The sequence below is a fragment of the Magallana gigas genome, chromosome 3 (assembly GCF_963853765.1).
Source record: "Magallana gigas chromosome 3, xbMagGiga1.1, whole genome shotgun sequence".
NCBI lineage: Eukaryota > Metazoa > Mollusca > Bivalvia > Ostreida > Ostreidae > Magallana > Magallana gigas.
The window spans coordinates 51,883,206-51,902,952 of NC_088855.1; the positions used below are offsets into that span (position 1 = coordinate 51,883,206).

Below are 19,747 nucleotides of genomic sequence, written 5' to 3' on the forward strand. Positions count from 1 at the left end.
TTCTAAAATAAGTAAACAATTTATCAAAAAACAACATCTCTTTGAGGTGTAAACTACAACAACATAAAAGTAATTAATTTAAGAACAAACAACCATAACATCAATAGCACTTCCATACAAACTGCTGCAGTTAATTAATATGATGTATGAACACATTAAATTATTCAACGGCTGAGCCAGCCATTGCCTAAAGAACCTTCATCATTAAAAAAAGTTATATAAAAAAGGGAATCATCCAACTCCTTCATATGCTCTATCCACTTGATTTGTGGACTTCGTCAATGTGGTTCACAATGGCACTTGACGTGGCAAAGTCCATGCCACAGAAGGAACACTGGTACTCGTTACTCCTGTGCTGAGTCTTATGGATCTGTAAATGCCATTTGGACATGAACTTTCGATGACAAATGTTACATTGCACAATGCCTTCTAAGTCTACTGACTCGTGCGTCTTCAAGTGTGTCAAGTACTTTTTCTTCCCAGTACATTTATACAGACACAATGAACACTCAAACCATTTACCATCTACAAAGTTGATTTTTCGCTTCCATCCACGAGAACTCTCCGATAGAGGGCGTTGTCTAGTATTGGTTGACCTTTTACGAGCACCTCTTCTCTTTTTCTTACGACTGATTTTCTTTTTCTTATTGTAATATCTCGACTTCCAGTCTCTCTCAAAATCAGAAGCAGAATCCGAGCTTGTTTTCGACTGTGAAGAATCGCTGACCTCTTTGTACTTACTGCCCTGACGTGCGGGGAGTCCGTTCTCTGCCTCGCCTTCGTTGTTAGTGTAATCGGACGCATCATCTTCAGCAGTTTCTGTACTGGAGCAGTCCATTAAATCCTGGGCTCGGTGAATGGGCGGAAGCTCAACGCTCTCGTCCTCGTCCGTCTCAGACACACGCCTGAAAGTCTGTTTTCGCCTGTTGTTCTTGACCACCTCAATGTTTGATGTTACCGGTTTGAATTCAAAATCTGCCTTTATTTCTGATGCACAAAAAGTTTGTTTTCGTTTATTTTTATTCATTTCTGAATCATGTTTATTTGGTGAAGTTGTACTAGCATTAGAAGATTCTGGACTGCCTAGTGAGTTTGGTTGAATTGGTTGTTTTGTAATTATAGAAACGAAATTCCGTGTTACTTGTAATGGTCGTGCATAGTTGTGCATGTGGGGTGCATCATTAACTGTTGTTTGAACTCTACTTGAACTCTGTGTATTCTCAATGGACGGGATTTTTGACGTGAGTGGTACAAGTTCCATCCTAGGCTTGGGAGTTGCACTCCTTTGGTTTCGCAGTTTGGTGTTCTTTGACGAAGTGCTGGACCTATTACCGTCACCAACTTGAACACTTTTCCGCAGCATCGTTTGGATACGGTCTTGTACAAGAGCAGAAATGTGTTGTGCGCTTGTAAACTGTTCGTCCGCTGCAACGCTTGTAGCCTTTACTAGTATAGGTACTCTAGGAGATAGAGATCTAACCTGTTGATTGGTTGTTTCAACATCTTGTGTGACAGGCGGTGATTCCTGAGTAGCTTTGGACTTATCAACCTCCACTCGAAAGACATATTTCCCTTTCATATGAAGTGTCATGTGATGCAGAAGATATTGGGACGTTGGAAACCTCGAAGAACACATCCCACATGTAAAAGGCACCGGATCTTCAACAGTATCAAGTGCAGAGTTCGTTTTCTCATTAGCCTCTGTGTCTTTTACTATAGTTCTGTTATCGAGTTCTTCTCTTTTCATGATTTTCTTAGGATTCTTGGTCTCCAGAAATTTACGATGTTCATTTTCATGCGGAAGAAGTTTTTCCATACTTAAGAATGGTATTCCACAATACTGACACTCTAACAAATTGTAGGGATCTATGTCTCGTGTTTCTGGGGAAAAGTGGTCAAATAAATGACTCATTATCTTTCCAATGTTAGAACAATTCACATTGTGAAAATTACACCCACAAAAAGCGCATTCCAATTTAGAATCTGTCATTTCTTCTTTGTAAAATTCACCTAGATGTTGAACAATGTGAATTTTGAGATTATCCAAAGACTTGTATTTCGAGGTGCAGTATTTACAGAAAACATCGGGATTTACGGATCGTTGGTGAGTTTCATCTGTTCCTTTATTTGCAACGTCTTCTAGGTTTTTAGTGTTTTCCTCTATTTCTTCCTTCCATTTTCTTTTCTCGCCTTTATGTTTCTGCATATGAACTGTTAATTCGGCTTTCTTAAAGAACCATTTAGGACAATGGCGACACCTAAATGTTTGGTGAGATATACGGATGTTGTAATCTTCTTGTAGTTTCGCTATCTTTTCTAAACCACTTTCTGCAGCAAGTGATGCCTTGGTGGCTCTGCGTGGCCCTTTTCCACGATATTCTGTCTTCTCATGATTTTCTTCATCCTCTAAATTGCACAATGATTCGTTTGTCCTAACCTTTTTCATCGGACTTTCAATGGTTACATTTTCGTTCTCGCCTGTGATCTCGGGTATTAAGTTCTTCTTTGACTTTCTTTTAAATTTTCCGCTTTTTTGGTAGACGATTTTCCCTGAATTATTTGGTAATACATGTTTGTTTCGGATGTGACATGCCAGACTCTGTTGTTTATCGAATATTTCATCACAATAGCCACAAGCATAGGTGAGCTCTCCATTGTCTTTGGTTTTGATCAAAGTACATTTTTTCGTGAATTGTTTGGATTTGTGCTGATTTTTTTCGATTGATTTAACTTCACCAGTTTTACATACTTTGTATTTCAGGGCATCAACATGCCTCGTTTTGACATGGATAGCCAAATCTTGACATTTAAGAAAATTTTTCCCACAATGTCTACAAGTATATTTTTTATTATGTAATCGCAAAATATGTAACTTAAATCGTGCTTTGGTCGATATAATACAGCTACAGAATAAACATTTGAACTGGCCATCCTCTCGAAGTGTATATGCCGCCATCTTGTCCTTTTTCTCAAGTTCCTCACCGACATCGTCACTGTTAAGACGGGAATTGTTTTCAGTCTCCAAGTTTGGTAGAGAATTGAAATCGTCAGATTTTACGGGTTTGAAAATGCTATCGTCGTCGGCTTTAATAAACTCCTTTTGACTATTTGCTTTCATTGTCTTTTTCATTCTTCTCCTTTTCTTTGGTTGAGGTGGGCCATTTGTTTTGGAGGCCTTAGCTTTCGCCAAAGCCTTTCTATCTCTGAGAGATCGCGATGTGATGTTGTTTTCGCACACGTCACTATCATCCTGAGCGTGAGGGAGGTCCTGAGAAGTGTTCTCGGGTCGTTCTGAGAGGGAATAAACGTTTTCAACGACCAAACAGGTTTCGTTTTCTTCCAGATTTATTAAAGGATTGGAGTGAGGTGTAGAGTTACTTTGCTCGGTGCAGGCTTGACCACCGGAAGGTACATTATCTTTACTGTTCACCGATTCACGGACTTCTGCTTTCGCTATTGTCTCGTTTTCATTTTGATGAAAATCAACACTTTCACTTCGTACATCAGTGATAAGAAGCGTACATTCATTTTCACTGTTCAAACAAAGATGGTCCTTTTCAATTGATTCTATTTTATCTCTTTTTTCACAAGAATAAACACCATCGGTTGGTTTGTCATGCATAACTTTGGAGCAGTCCTCGTTACTAACAATTTGTGATTCTTTACCATTAGATTCCATACTATTAAAAAGTTCTCCATCTTGAAATTCTTCCGATGGAAATTTTGTCGCATTCCTTTCACTTTCGACATTGGATTCTGATTTCACAGATTCCACTGAGCCTTGATTACATTCTGAGTGGTCGCTGTCGGATTCACTCTCTTGTCCGGTATTTTCGGAGACCTCATCCGAATCTTCGCTATCCACAGAAGAAGCATCAGACTGGTCATCCTCCCCTGATGAGGACTCCGGGTCGCTACTCTCTGTATCCGATGACGAGAGATCCCTCTCAGACGACCCAAGGGGATCCACTGCAAATAGTTTCTCTGCCGCTTCCTTCAGTTCTACAGATAATTGGCCCATGCGCTCGGTATTTTCTTTTTCCATATCGCTTGATGTGTCTTGTGTGGCTTCTTTCTCTCTGTGTTCTAGATTCTGTACGACTGATTGGCTTTCCCTGGGTGGTGCGTCGTCTGACGTCGTCTCTCCTTCTGGGGACCCACATGGTTTCACTTGAAACAACTTTTCCGCGGTTTGTTTGAGTTCCACGGATAAGCGGTCCACAAGTGAGTCAATATCCGCCGGAAGCTCGGGAGTGTTCAGTGTACTCTCTGGAGATTAAAGACAAAAAAAAATTAATATATTTAGTTTAGTGAGATGGCAAAGAATTCAGTTTTGTCAATCTAAATTAAAAAAAAAAGATATATCTTAAATAGTTACTGGTGAACAGAATTTTTGAAGCGTGTGTGTCTTTTTAACTGTGATAAACAGGCAGTTACATGTATAAGAAATTATACAATTATACATAATTAGAACCTTTAAACAACAAGAGAAATTATTAGTATACAAAATTATTATTCAGTTTATTTCAAAACACAGCTATGCTTTAAACTATCACCATTATATAAATACTGCCTGTCATTTTGAGCAGCAGGCTAAAAAAAAGACCTCTCCTTCAGATAAACTGAAACATTTGACACTCGATCAATCAAAAGTTCAGACATCGGACTAATAAGAAGTTTATAGAAATCAACTCCCTGAACTTGTTACTCAACTTTCGATATTTGTGTATTGACCATCACTACTTTTTAGGGGGAGGGACACCCCCCCCCCCCACGATTGGTATCTGTGTAAAAGAAAACAAAATAGATATTTATTCGTCTGTATACATGTACATACTTTCCGCTGTATTTGGTTGACTCAGGATCTGCGTAATTTCATTGTCGTACAATTCGTCTTCAAGGGACCGGAAGTCTATCTCTGTTGACTCACTTTCCATCTTAATTCCAGTTACAAATGGAAGGTCATTTTTTACCTAAACAAAAATTTTAAAAAAATTGCGAGATCAATGTTTACGTCTAAATTAAAATAACTGGGAAATATACTTAAATAACAATGAATAATTAAATGACCACGGAAAAAATGATACATGTTTCTATATTGTAATTTATGAAAACTACTGAGTTTGCCTTCTGTAATAGTTGTTTGTTTTTTTTAAGCATCCAAATAAGAGCGCATTGATGAACAGAGGACATACCGAGTAAATTCATATCCGGTACATTATATCTGACGTGTATAATGTTATTATTCAGTATTTAGGCCCACTTATGCTCATCTGAATTTTTTCATTTTATTTCTACAATGGATACAGAAGATGATAATATTTTTAAACTTGTGTCTCTGCACAACAAGTAAGTATATATTTACATAGATCTGTAATAAAATCTTAGCTTTATAGAAAATGACAGGATCCAGTTCGAACCAGTTTATCGATCGATTGAAACCTACAGCAACCTAAGGAAAATTACGCACTAAGCAAATTAATCATGATGTCAGACTCATTTTGGCTATTTCTTTTATCTATCATATGGTGTACATTAACAATACATTTAGTTACTTTTTCTAACTCTTTTCAATCAATTCATGAAGATGAAAATACATGTATAAACAATAACATTGGTTCATGCGGGATATGAAGATAGCGATCATTGCAGAATTCTTTTTACACAATCCGCTAACGCAGGTTATGTATTTTTTGACGAGTCGATACCGTCATATTCCGCATGAATCATAAAAAACCCAACATTTTGTTGTCAAATGCATATTTACAACGCAAGAATAATTCAAATTCACTATTATTTACGAGTTAAAGCTCACAGGGGTGTATCTTCTTATTTTATTATTACGAGACCGTATACTTCGCGGTGCAGATTCAGAAATATTTTGTCGGAGAAGTATGTCGGCATTTCCGTCCATCTAAATAATTTCTACGAAAACGACCCAAATTGAAGAAATGTTAATTTTACTATATATCGACTGTTCGCTATTGCGGTACTTTTCACTTTCATAAATCACACAGAGCCTTCACGCGCCTCTGAAGAAAAAATAGGACATGCGCTTATCAAGCAGAACGGTAGAACTTCCGCAAAGCCGTTGACGTCAATATTTTGATCGTTAAATTGTATGTTGACAAAATCTGTCATAAAAGAAAATAAACGTATATGAAGAGACCATTTTATTTTACATGCCGTACATTATACATTTATTGCATTATTCAATGCGATCACTTTTTGTCATCGCAAGACACCGTCGCCTGATAGGCGTATAGGCCTGCATACATCCTTCCCCGATCGCCGACGCACTTGTTTACATATTTGTGACAGCGCTACATGAAGCATTTTGCAAAAGCTGACAATTATTGGTTTGAAAATATCTTCGATAAATATACCTATCGTAAAAATTTACCTGAATATTTCCGAACAAGCGAGTATTCCGGCAAATCGGTCACTGTTCCCCGTATTTTGCGAGCGTAAAATTTGTCAATCGCTGCTGCTTTTCACGGGAAGTAACTCGTGGTAGACTCTGCAGAGGCGAAGCACGGGGAATCAATGCCAAATGCTCTTTAATCCTGCATTCATTCTATATCCTTGTTTTTAACTGTTTGTGCGCTTAATCTTATCACCTAAGATATTGCTTAAGTCTTGGCTGTTTCACCAGCACATGTGCTGATCAAGAATTTTTCCTAGAGGAGGGGGTGGGGAGAGATAATTTTGTTTACCCATCCGATGGGAGGGGATCGGAGGCACATTTTTGGTAGCTTTACTATATATCTGAATTCTCCCTTCTCCCTTGATCAAAAATAATTTGAATGTAAATATGTTACCAGAATTATTTAAGAAATTTCGTTGAAGGCAATTTTTGAATACAGATTTGTTGATTGGCAAATTAATTGGTCAACTCGATCACTTTATTGATCAACAAAATTATAATTTCTCATTACGATTTAAAGAGTAAAATAAATAAACAACAAAACACAGAGTAAAAGGAAACTAAATACACGTACAATTAATGCATGAATGAAGTTTGGTACCGTATATATGCACCTATAAAATTTCATTCTTTTATTTGCATAGCAAAACAAATTTTATGTAAAATAAAAGCAAACCACAATGCACTATAAACATGCATAATGTGCAAATGCGGATCCAAAAAAAAAATTTCCAGGGGGGAGGGGGTGGGGGTCCAACGGTTATTTGAGTTTATGTTTTCCAGGGGGAAATTGTGGAAATTTTATATTGTAAATTTGTAAAAATCTGAATTTGCAGGGGGTGGTCCGAACCCCCCTCCCCCCCCCCCCCTCTATATTCGCGCATTTGCATGGTTCTACTGGGACTTCAATCTAAGTGTTTTGGTAAATTATCAGGTAAACAGAATATATAGGGACCTTCACCATGTGATTTATCAGTGTAGGGGTATCATGAATTTGAAAATGACGTTTGTCACTAGAAAACAAAATTGGAATTAGGAAAAGTCAATGGCAGAAAATTTTAGAATTGTCACGGACAAACAGAAGTGTGAGGAGGAACGGGGCCGGGAGGGTTAGTGTCGGTGTAAAACATGCAACCCCCAACCCACCCCCACCCGCCCCTCTGCATTTATAGAGTCTGTAGAATTCCGATGGAAAGATGTAAATTAATTCATTTACTTTTTAAAAATTTATATTATATCAATTTAAAAAAATCATAGCAGCATTAGTAGCATGGCATACAGGCGCCACTTAGAGTGTTGATAATACACCCTCATTTTTCATGAATTTAAAAGAAAAATGCCGGGGCAATTTGTTAAAAAAAATAAATTAAGTTATATCATATCCAAATTTCGATTAATGTAATCTTCATACACGTTTGGTAATTTTGAGAGACTGCACTGTCTTCTACTATAATAGAACCGGCAATATGAAACAACCGCATTTATATTTTAGAGAAATCTAGCTAATAACTGTGTAAGGAAGAATCTTGGCGAACTGTGCTGCAAGTCAGAGAGATGAGATATTCATATGCAAATTAGTTCAGCTCACATCCCATGAATTTATTTATCTATCTTTTGTTTATTTCTCACTTTCAACTTGGTAGAATGAAACTGTAGACTGTATTGATCACGTGAAATGGGTTTATACAGAAACACTATGATAACATTTAGGCCTATTTTTCACAAGTTATTTATGCCTCTGGTTTATTATTAATGGGTTAACTAAAAAAAAAGATTTTGTGCGGTTGGTTAGAAAATGATCTCAGTAAAAAAATAGTTGGGCAACTATGCCAAAAATATAATAAAAAATATATGAAAGCCTTAACTAATAACAATACATGTATTATAAACTCACTTTTTTATCATTTGATCATGTAAAATTTTCTTTCCGGGAATAAATTATCCGTTTTGATATTACTGCTCAAAAGACCTCTTCCGGTTTTGAGTAAGAGAAAACGTCAACTTCTGAACTTCAACTTGAACTTTAGGCTTATTTCACTCCTTCTTCCCTACATTATTGAAATTGTCCCCATCTACTGAAAATCCGTAAAAAATGGGTTAATGGACGATTACATGGAATATCTAACGATCAGAGGAATTACTTGAACTGAAAGCTCGAAAGGTAATGTACCAATTCATGTAATCTTATCAGGGATTCTGCTGAAATTAGGGCGCATAGCTACCCTTTTGACTACCCAGCTGCTACACTATAAACTACTTTTTTTAAATTATAGACAGGCACGTAGCATCAGGGGGGGGGGGGGGGCAGGGGGGGCTTGGCCCCCCCACTTTTTCTCGCAGCAACAAATTTTTAAAAATTTACATATTAAAATATGAATTATAATGGAGTTGGCCCCCACTTTTTGGAAGTAAGTAAAAAATTGATATGAAAATAAGGGAATGAGGAGTCAAATTGAAGTTACCTCCCACCCCCCCCCCCCCCCCCCCACGGATTAGGAATTCCATGTTTTAGAGGGGAAAAAATTTAGGTAGAGAAGAATTTTTTTTGGAATAGTTTAGTCACACCCCCCCCCCCCTCCCCCCCCCACGGATTAGGATTTTGAAGATTTTGGGAACTTGAAATTATTTTTTTTTGCTTGTCAAGATTTTTTGGATGGGTTTGGCCCCCCCACTTTCAAAAACAATGCTACGTGCCTGATAGATATAAATCTTATGGTGAAAAACAAAAACAACCTCTCTATAATCTTATATAACTTGAACTGTGTTAAAATTGATATTAAATTTTACTTTCTGAAATTTATGTCATAAAAATGTTAAAAATGGGGTCCTTGCAATACTCCCGATGAAGATTAAATTTGATCATGGACCATCCTACATGTTTTAGCAGTATAAAAAAAAAACCCAGACCAACAATGGGGGTTAAAATGCACTGGTGTATGAATTTAGATATTGTCATTGTAATATCTGATACATGGCAAAAACTCAAAAAATATAATATCAGATGTTAGGATGTTGGTGTTTAAAATGATATTAACATCATTATCTAATTGTTGAATTGATTCTTTCATTAAGAAAAAAAGAGAAACAGCAATTCACACCATGAGCTGAGGACCCAGCAGACTAAGTTACCCCCCCCCCCCCCCTCCCAGCCCCCGCCTTCCCCCAACAAAAAAATTAAACAAATTTTCACCAAATGATGATAGTGCTTCTGTAACAAAAACACTGTAACAGATATTTTATACTCTATTCTATCAGTGTGATAATGAATGAAATAATCAAATGTTGAATGAACCAAGAATTGCGAGTGCTAATACTGACGTGTAAATAACGGTCTGTTAATTCATACTTAACATAATAAAAAAAATTTCATAAATAGATTGTTAAATGTTGAATGAACCAAGAATTGCGAGAGCTAATACTGACGTGTAAATAACGGTCTGTTAATTCATTTAACATAATAAAAAAAAATATGTAAAGATTTTCATAAATAGATTGTTAAAATTATTACATATTGGATAGTGATTGTCACTGTAGAAAAGCAAATTGACCTCCAGCCTTTTTTCAAGAACCAAAGACTCAGGAATGTCTTCATTTATTTCTTACATATGAAGATACAATGCTTGGCAATAAAAGAATGCAGAGCTATAAGATATTTTTTCTTATGTATATTAAGTGACAGGCCTTTCTGCATAAATCATACGCTCTAAATGACTTGCACTGAAATGAAGCAACAAAAATTGTTCAGACACCTTGAATAATTCTGCTGTCAATGGTTACCAGATAACACAGTAGTTTATATATCATTGTTTCTATATTACTCAGTTACTTTTATCATATTGATAGATTTTAAGTGATTTATCACTTGATATTGTGCATCAATATGATTTAAAATTTATTTTTGTCAATTATAAAATATGAAACTTGAAAAGCATTTATCAGTAATAAATATGTTGTATTAATGAAATGTAATACCAATTTTCCAATACTCTACTCATCTGTTATAAGAGTATTTATAATGCAAGGTTTGTCATACTGTCGTAAGATATTTAATCATCCGGAAAATTTATTTAAAGCAAAGCTCACGTTTACAAAGAAGGGTTGTCATCTAAAACATCATGAAATCTATTTAGGACTGCCAGACTGTTTCACACATAGTTTAATTTGTCAGAAACACAGCTTGAATATGCAAATAAGGTAATAAAAGTGTGTACATCTTGATTTATTAATTAGAACATACAGGATTAAACTTACAAATACTGGTTTTTATTATGTTTTTTCCTTTTGGTTGATATGATCAAATTTCCTTTTCATATTTGGTCATATCTGTGATATAAGTATTGGAATATAAGTATGATATTTCCGGAGAATAAAATTATTGATATATATATATGTGAAGTGTGAGCTAGCTGATATAAGTGAAATGTGAGATAGTTGATGTTAACAACTCTATGACAATGTGTACTCTGTACAATGTACAAACCAACAGGATTCATAGTATACATATTCTATATCTGGAGAGGTGTATTTAAAATAAACATAATACATGTACCGGTATATTAAATTCAATCATTCAATTAAATATACCGGTAAATGTTTTTGTTGCATACTCAGATCTGCTGCGTCCTTAGTCTGTATATATAGTTTATACTTTAAAAACAAAGTCTCCTTCGGACATGACTGCATTGATGGTTTGAAAAATTGAAATGCAAACATAAGTAATAAATGACTTTTTACACTGAACTATTGTGTGGAAAGGTTCAGTGAGAGCTCAGGTTGTATTCATTTCTACATACTCATACCTTGATGTCAATTTGTCATTTTTTTTTTGGGGGGGGGTACATATAATTGATGTTTGTAATCCATTATTCATATCAAATATTTATAAGAGTAGAAATACAGGTACTCAGATATTAAAGTTCAAATTTCTTTTTTTTATATAGATTCTAAATCATACTTGGTCTTTATCTTTTAGTACATGTACTTCTTAATTATCAATAAAAGCAGAAGACTGAATTATAGTTCATGTATTGACACAAGCATATCAACCCAATGATGTTACCTCCATTGTTTTACTATCAATGTACCTGTAAGATACCCTGTTCTTTAGTGCATGTAGTAAAGTACATGCATTAGAGTAAATATACCTGTACTGAATCCTGCTATACAGTATGTGTTATTATTGTAAAGATTACTGATTTTATTCAATGCTTTGGATCACTGAATGTTATTACAAGGTTGGATGGGGGCATGTTAAGTTGACCTTGGGCAACCACTCGATGTGTCACATGATTAAGAACAAGCTTGGAGAAAAGGAAACTATTTGCTTTCAAAAAATATGTACATACATGTATATTGTCTGAAAATCATAGAAAGTGATTATATTTCTGCATAAAAAGTGGATGGAAAAGTTGTGTAAGGATACTATTAATAAGATATAGGACAGGTTGTGTGTTTCTGATAGACTGCATGGTGAAATAGTACACTATTCAGTAGGTGCAGATTATTTATTTCATATGGTACAATGCAAGTGGTCCAAGGTTTTCAGACAATAGTCCATTTTTACTTGTATCATACTATAGTATTGTATGTGGCCTTTCTTTTTCATTTAAAACTTTATTTTTAATTTATTTCATTTAAGAAAAATTATATATTGGATTACATGGTTTCATTGTATGCAATGGATAATTATGAACATATTGTATTACCAAAATATCTAAAGGTACATAAATTTTGTATTTATGTACATTATTATTTATTCATTTTAATTAATTTATTACAAGTAAGGAAAAAGCCTTTTGTTCTATGCATTTACCTGCATGTCTATCGTGTTTCTGCACAAGGAAGGGGAGTTGGGGGGGGGGTGTTTCTTTTTTACTGAAAATCATTAATATAAAGGCAGATGCTGTAAGATATGATAATGGGTCCAGGTTTTACAGTGATATAAGTTAAATAAAAAAAAAGATGGATAAAATGATAATAATTAATTTCTATTGTGCAGGCATAGTTTTATTAATGTACCTGTTTTTAATAGTTTCGTGGTTTATCTTTTTAAGTAGAATTAATGGTATGCATATTAATGCAGAATATAAGGTGGAATACTTTTAATACTTAATTGTTTAATTTTAGGGAAAGGATGTTTAATCGGGGTCAGAATGGCTACAACAGATTACTGGCAGATCACACCTACCTCAACAAAGACACCGAAGAAGAATTTGTAAGTGAAATGTTATAGGTGATATGTGTACAAGGTCATGTATCAGGAAATGGTCGGTTAATGATTTTTTAAGAAACACACATACCAATTTGTCACAAAGACATGCTGACTGTGTGTGTATGTGTTCCTAATGGCAAGATTTCAGAAAACAAATTTTAGATGAAATATCTTACAATGAGCCTGTTTTTTTTTTTTAGAAGTAAGTTAACTTTGTATCAGGAAACTGAAAGTAATTAATAAAAATAATTTGTAACAAATGAAAAATCTAGGTAATTAGTGCAAGGAAGAGGATAGCACAACTGTACATATATACATATATTGATATTTAATGATTTAATGACCTTGAAGGCACTGAAAACTTACACCAGTTTGTACATGTACATGCTGTAATCAATGAGTTACAGCTGAGTAGAGCAAACAAAGCAACATGTCACTGACACAACTATTTTTAGACTGTCATATCCTTTGATGCCTTATAATATCCTGATAACTCTCCCCCCCCCCCCCCCCCCCCCCCCCATATATGGCTGATAAAGGAGCCAACCTCTAGTGGTCCATCACCATGTCCTGTCAATTACATGTATAAAACAAGTCAATTATATCACTCAAACTTACAAATGTTGGTCAATGTATGAAATTTATAAGATATATATCGTCACTTTCATTCATTCATATATATTTAGTCAGAAGACACAGGAGTTACACATGTATAAGAATCTTTGGTTTGCTGTATAGTTTAAATGTTTGTTATTTTCTGACCATTTTTTGTGTGTTGACAGCTGTGCTATGGATACAGGACAGACCAGTGTAAGGAGGCAGTGTTCCTGGTTCTGGTGGTGCTGACCGGGGGCCTGGTCCTCCTGCTGCTACAGTGGCGCCCCCAGATGGTGTGTTACCTGAGGAAGAGGCGATGCTCTCTCAGTCATGCAGACACAATTCTCTTACAGGTGATACAATAGATGACATATGTTACAGTTCTGTGTGTGTGTGTGTGAGAAAAAGAGAGACAGACAGATGGACAGACAGACAGACGGACAGACAGAGAGACAGATGCATACACCTAATACTAAATAAGCTTTTTGAGCTATGGTTAGTCCCAGTAATAGCTTTAATGAATGACTGATTTGTTCAAGCTGTTTATACCAGTAGTTTAAACAATAAATTTATTTAATTTTTTTACAGATACTGATGTAACATAATTTTCTTTTGACATTGCAATGTTTTCTTATCTTTGTTTATTTTATTTGGACGGTTATTTCTAAACAAATTGATGTAACTTTTGCCAGTATGACATAAATCTATGTCAGCTTATTTTTTCCTTTGATAGGACACATACAAGCAGTACAGCATAGCCAGCATTGAAGAGAAAACCTTTCCACAATCGTATGTATTCATTTGTTTTCAGTGTGAATCAAAAACACAAAACACTATGTAGTTATATTAGTACATGACCATACAGTGTAGTACCTCATATGTTCAACAATGAAATGCAAAGCATAATGGATTATTGTTATTTGATAATTGTACTACCAGCATTTATAAACTCTAGAAATTCACTGTGTGCTCTAAAAATTAAGGTATCATAATTAATTAGCTTACAGGAATTTAGATTATGATAGCAAATCTCAACTTAGATGATTGCAATTTCCTTTTACGTGAAGTTTTAATTCTGTTGTTAAACTCTCAAGGTGATTGTGGACAGTTTGAAATTTCAATGTGGATGAAAGAACATCATATTAAGAATAAAATCACCATGATTCTAAAATTTTGAAATGGTACAGTTTTGAGCTATAAAATGTATGATTATTTATATAAAATTCTTTACTATTATGTAAAACTTATCAAAAAAACAAAAAAACAGTCATTTTTGAACTCTTGTTTTTTGAAATAAAAACAGACATATAAACTTATTGGGATATGATATAAGACAGCTGTATTGTGGAGGAAAACAGATATATGATTATAGCTAGATTTTATCAGAAATGTTTTTAAAGACGTACATCACGTTCACAACACTGAGGAGCCCCATCCCCCCTCAATGTAAATTTCTCCACAGAGACTACTGTATAAAGCAAATCTTGACCACAGTTTACATCTAGACTAGTAGATACTTGTGAGTTTAGAGAATTAAAGTTAATAAATCTTTGGTTTTATGTTGACCAGTAGACAATGTGGCAAAATTATGTATAGAGACAAGGGGTTGCAGTCTAAATTACTTGAAATAAAGCATTATATTATTTATTTAGGCCTGTTTGATACAGCTAAAGAAACCATTGTGGCTCACCCACAAAACAAACTGATTTCATGTACACTGTTATAGAATTTTTTGAAACCTTCCCTGATTTTTCCAATGTGTTACTGAACAAATAGAATTCTCTTCCATTTCTCCACACAGCTGTCAATTTCTGTAAGTTTGTAGAGTCAGTCAGTCAGTCATCTTGTGCATGCTATCTATTTATATTCAGAATTATTTTGTTATACCTTGTCAATATAATCACACAGAGCTTAAGGTCAAGATCTAGTAAATGATTTCAGACTGTCTTTTTGGTGCTAGAACCATTATGACATCATAATTGATCTGATGAATCTTTTCCCGTATTTTAAGGCTTTAAAGGAATTATGTAGAAAATAAAACAATATTTTGACATTCTATATTTAATCACGGGAAAGTAATCCAGGTACCTATATTCGATTTGACATCATTTTAAAGAAGAGGTCAAGAGCTTGTTTTAATGCCGTTTTTGGAGAGACTGTAGGCAATCTAGATCTGATATATTTCATCTGTCAAAAATGGACAAAACTCTGAGATTTGTTACTTAAATCCTTCTTATTTCATAACAATTGGTTGCTTAAAACATGATTTTCATTGTGTTTACCAAAGATTAAAGCCCCGGTACACCCTATGAAACAAAGATATTGTAATGAAGCATTAATGAAAGAGTTAATATCTTGAATTTCATTGACCTGTAGGCACCTTTCATTTACTAGATCTTGACCTTAATTTAGTTTATCTGCATAAATTTAACCTTTGTTTTGATAAAGCTGTCTTTAAGTTGCGCATTCAGAATTTTAAGGTTCTACTCTTTATTTTGAAGGCAGATTTTGCAATAAATGTTCTGACTTCACTAGGCTAGAAATGAATGGTATTCAATGAAGAGAAACTGTCAGTACTACTTATTGAAATTTTTGAATTGGCAACATATCATGTAACTTTGTTTTTAAAAAGAATTGAATCAGAATAAAATGGATACCTGGATTACAATTTTACCGGATACAAGTAATATTTTTGCACTGTGATTTTGACTTGAATAGGCCAATTTGTAATTAACAGTATTACCATCAGTAACCAGCAATATTCAATTAGATCCTAAGAATCTCTCTGTTTTGTAGACTTAAGCTGAAAAAATAAAGAAGTAATATGAGGGTTTTTATTAACTAACACTAATGCTGAATAATATTTATTTTGAGTTATTTAGCATATTTCTTGAGAAATATTCTAATTGTTACATCCTTGGAAGTACTGGACTGAATAATCAGGTAGTTTTAATGTTGAACTCAAATATTGGTTCCTCTATATGTTTATACCAATTTGGAATTATTATTTTCACTTATTCAAAAAGATTTTATTGTTTTGTAAGTGAACAATTACCTAGCTGCAACTAAACATGTTGGTCTGATTCTCTTTGGGTTGAGGTAATTAAGATAACAACTGGACTACTAATCATTATTGGTGTATATATTGCACAGGTGTATGCTGGTTAAAATCGCTTGGAATTGGTGGCGAACTTTTGCTGCAGTCAGATTTTTTAAAAGCAATGCAAATGTATAAAATATGTATGATTACCAGTATGTTATGCACAGCAAAAAGGCCTTGATTTATTTAAGTCACTCAACTTGATGTTGTAATTGGCTTTAGATTAGTTTTACTAAGTTTGATTTCATGCATTCAAAACTTTGCAAAAATATATCATGATGAACTTAATTCTCTATTGAGATTACCTGCATATGATTCTCTGTTTCTGGGGTATTATGAGCTACATATTTATTTATGGTTTTTAAGTACTCATCATGCAGGGTCCCCAGGAATTTAGTGAAAAAACGAAATAAACTTAAATGTTTTGATTACTCAGTTTGTAAAGCGTGTACAAATGGGCCCTGAGCTATAGCAAAGGAATAGGAAACAAACAACGAACAGATGACTTGTAGATACCTGTACCACATTGGGTACCATAGTCACATATTTTCCTTCTTTACATCTAAAAAACAGTGTTTTTATCTGTATAATTATGTTTGCATTATTTTTTTAAACACTGACCTGGGCAGTATATGTGTTTAAGACACACCAGTTTCTTTTTCCATTTTGTTATTATGATAACTACATGTATGTGATCATTTAAAGATCCATAGCCAAGTTCAAGTAAAGCTATGAAAATCATAACCTTTTTCTGATATCCCTCGTCAAGTGTTGCAGATGTACGTTTTCAAACTCAACATGGTATCATATACCAGTACTTGCTCTTATCAAACATGATTATTTCTGTACTATCATGGACTTTAGGAAGGACTTTGTGTCTAGTGGCACACAAGCTGTGGACTCAGACTATGAAAGTCCAGCGGACACCAGTGGGCTCATAGTGTCTCAGGTTAGAATCCATAAAGCTTTATTTTTGAGGACAAATAGATGAAATACCAATTTTAATCATTTTTCTATTGCGTTATCCACTCTAATTTTTTTCTGTCAAAACAATTTATTAACCAGGGCATTTATATGTCCCAGTAAATTGTATATAAAGCAAATACCAAACCACAGTTTTGAAATTCAAGTTTGATTTTATCAATTTAAATGCAATTATTATATCAAGCAGACTAAGGATTCTGATAAGCTTTGTGAAGATTAAACTACATGTGAATTTGGTTGCAGGAAGAATTCAAGCTGCGGTACTTTGACCATCAACATGTGAGATATTTATGGGATAGGGGAAGCCAAGTCTTCTCAAAGCTCAAGTAAGACTTACTGATACTTACCAAGAATTGTTGATAGTGACTTGCATAGTATATTTTATGCCCTGGTGATAGAAATATAGAGAGCTGTTGCTTTTGGTGAAAATTGAAGACTTCATTAAAGGTTACTGGTAAACTAAGTTCAAGGTCAAAGGCCAAAGTAGAGAACAAGGCTTCACACACAGATTTTGTTATAATTACAATGAGAGTTAAAAAAAATACCATTAAATTGGTTACTCTACATATATTATCTTTTTTTCTGCAGAGATCTTTCTGAGGGAACCAAATGTGTAAATATCCAAGAGAGTTTCTATGGTTTGAGTGCGAGAGAACAGAATCAAAAGTAAGGGGCACCTGTCCACACTGTTTATGACAGAATATGTACCAGTGCATGCACCTTATTTGCCTTGTATGTCTGTTATCTATGAGTTGACTTTTTTTTTCATTTTTAGACAACTTGTTTACGGGGAAAATTCAATTGAAGTAGAAGTGAAATCATATTGGAGACTCTTCATAGAGGAGGTAATTTTGCTTGGAAGTGTTACATGTATAATTTTTTTGGCAGATATCTATCATGGCTGGTTTAGTTTTAGCAGATTTACAGAATTAAGCATTTGCTTATTTTACAGGTGATGAACCCATTCTACGTGTTTCAGATCGCCAGCATTATTCTCTGGCTCTGTGACCAGTATTATTACTATGCTGCGTGTATTCTCTTCATATCTCTCATGTCCATTGGAATCTCACTGTATGAAACCAAAAGAGTGAGTGTATAAATAGGTGTTTGTAATGTTTGTCATTGCAGTAGTTTGAAGTATTTTGGAACAAGCTATGCTGTAAATCAATCTACCTAAGCAGAAATTTTCAGGCCGAACAAAGTTTCAATTGAATAGAGAGAATATGTACATTGCGATTGACTATTCAGAGACCTGTTTATTTTACAGCAAAGTAAGACGCTACATGACATGGTATCCACCCAGGCCCAAACCATCAGTGTGTGTAGAGGGGAGGAGGTTTATGAGGACGTACCCACGGGGAAGCTTGTCCCTGGGGATGTTATCGCAATCCCCCAGCACGGCTGTGTAATGACCTGTGATGCAGTACTTATAACAGGGACATGTATTGTCAATGAAAGCATGCTTACAGGTAAAGGAGAGGAGTTAGAAGTATTTCAGAATGTTTTCATTAGTGTTCTGCTTTTACTCTTAATTAGCATTTGCATGAAGTCACCTAGGTAGAATTACATTTTGCCCTGTCATATGACAGAAGAGATGCTTAGGAGAGTTTCTGTATTTTATATTATTTTCTTTACTAAAAAAATCAGATACCGGTAAATTAAAAATCTAAAAGCTGAGGCTAAAAACAGAAGACTTTAAAGATTGCATATTTTTTTATGTCATTTATTAGAAGTTAATAGAGTTTTAATTGAAACTTTTGTAGTTGCAGAATTAAGAAACTCCCTGTTTATTTGCTGTATCCCACTTTTACATTGACAACCACTGTAGAGACATGATTCTCTGTTTACAGGTGAGAGTGTGCCGGTAACCAAGACGCCGATGACCCACCAGGAGGATGAGGAGGTGTACTCACCGGACAACCACAAGAGACACACCCTTTTTTCCGGCACACATATACTGCAGACCAGGTTCTACGGCAACTCCAAAGTCAAGGCCGTTGTCGTGCGAACAGGTCAGATATTACGGGCATGTGTTTTCATCATTCAGAGATAATTTGAAGGTCTAATCTTGCATTTAGAGTTTATTTTTTTTCTCTACGGAATGATATTTTCTTTTTAGGCTTCAGAACTGCCAAAGGAGAACTTGTGCGAGCCATACTGTTTCCTAAACCTCTTGACATGAAGTTTTACAGGGATGCGATGAAGTTCATCCTGTTCTTGGGTTGTATGGCTGCCCTTGGAATGACCTATAGTATCATCATCTATGTCAAGCAAGGGGTCAGTACTAACTGACACAGGGAAATCTGTCTGACTAGTTACTAAAAAAACATGATGGCATAAGAGTTAACACTTAAAAATCCATGTTCATGTATTAGGGCATATTGGAGAGGAATTATTTTATTCCCCTTGATATTTTTTTTTACAATAG

At 34.7% G+C, this 19,747-nt stretch overlaps 2 protein-coding genes across 4 annotated transcripts in view; one reads left to right on the forward strand and one right to left on the reverse strand.

Annotated features, from left to right (window-relative positions):
• LOC105340026 (zinc finger protein 729) lies at nt 1-6,536 on the reverse strand. Its single transcript, XM_011445854.4, has 3 exons — nt 6,404-6,536; nt 4,838-4,973; nt 1-4,269 (listed from the first exon to the last, which is right to left on the reverse strand). The coding sequence occupies exons 2-3, from the start codon at nt 4,935-4,937 to the stop codon at nt 254-256; spliced, it is 4,116 nt and encodes a 1,371-aa protein (XP_011444156.3). The 5' UTR covers nt 4,938-4,973; nt 6,404-6,536; the 3' UTR covers nt 1-253.
• The window catches only part of LOC105340024 (polyamine-transporting ATPase 13A3), a 23,939-nt gene continuing 9,402 nt past the window's right edge, over nt 5,211-19,747 (forward strand). Inside the window, exons 1-12 of one of the 3 annotated variants that reach the window (XM_066080269.1) lie at nt 5,211-5,349; nt 12,554-12,641; nt 13,421-13,588; nt 13,969-14,024; nt 17,200-17,284; nt 17,563-17,645; nt 17,908-17,985; nt 18,095-18,164; nt 18,272-18,406; nt 18,587-18,788; nt 19,170-19,331; nt 19,439-19,596. In XM_066080269.1, coding sequence (XP_065936341.1) covers nt 5,300-5,349; nt 12,554-12,641; nt 13,421-13,588; nt 13,969-14,024; nt 17,200-17,284; nt 17,563-17,645; nt 17,908-17,985; nt 18,095-18,164; nt 18,272-18,406; nt 18,587-18,788; nt 19,170-19,331; nt 19,439-19,596 — 1,335 coding nt within the window. In that variant the 5' untranslated portion in view covers nt 5,211-5,299. Of the gene's footprint in view, nt 5,350-8,395; nt 8,589-11,817; nt 11,840-12,553; nt 12,642-13,420; nt 13,589-13,968; nt 14,025-17,199; nt 17,285-17,562; nt 17,646-17,907; nt 17,986-18,094; nt 18,165-18,271; nt 18,407-18,586; nt 18,789-19,169; nt 19,332-19,438; nt 19,597-19,747 lie in introns of those variants that run through there. The other 2 variants (XM_066080270.1, XM_066080271.1) reach the window with 2 other exon arrangements.

Coding starts and splice junctions, on each gene's coding strand:
- LOC105340026 (XM_011445854.4), bottom strand. CDS start 4,937: ATGGAAAGTGAGTCAACAGAGATAGACTTCCGGTCCCTTGAAGACGAA. Junction 4,270..4,837: donor TCAACCAAATACAGCGGAAA/GTATGTACATGT, acceptor TTTAATCTCCAG/AGAGTACACTGAACACTCCC.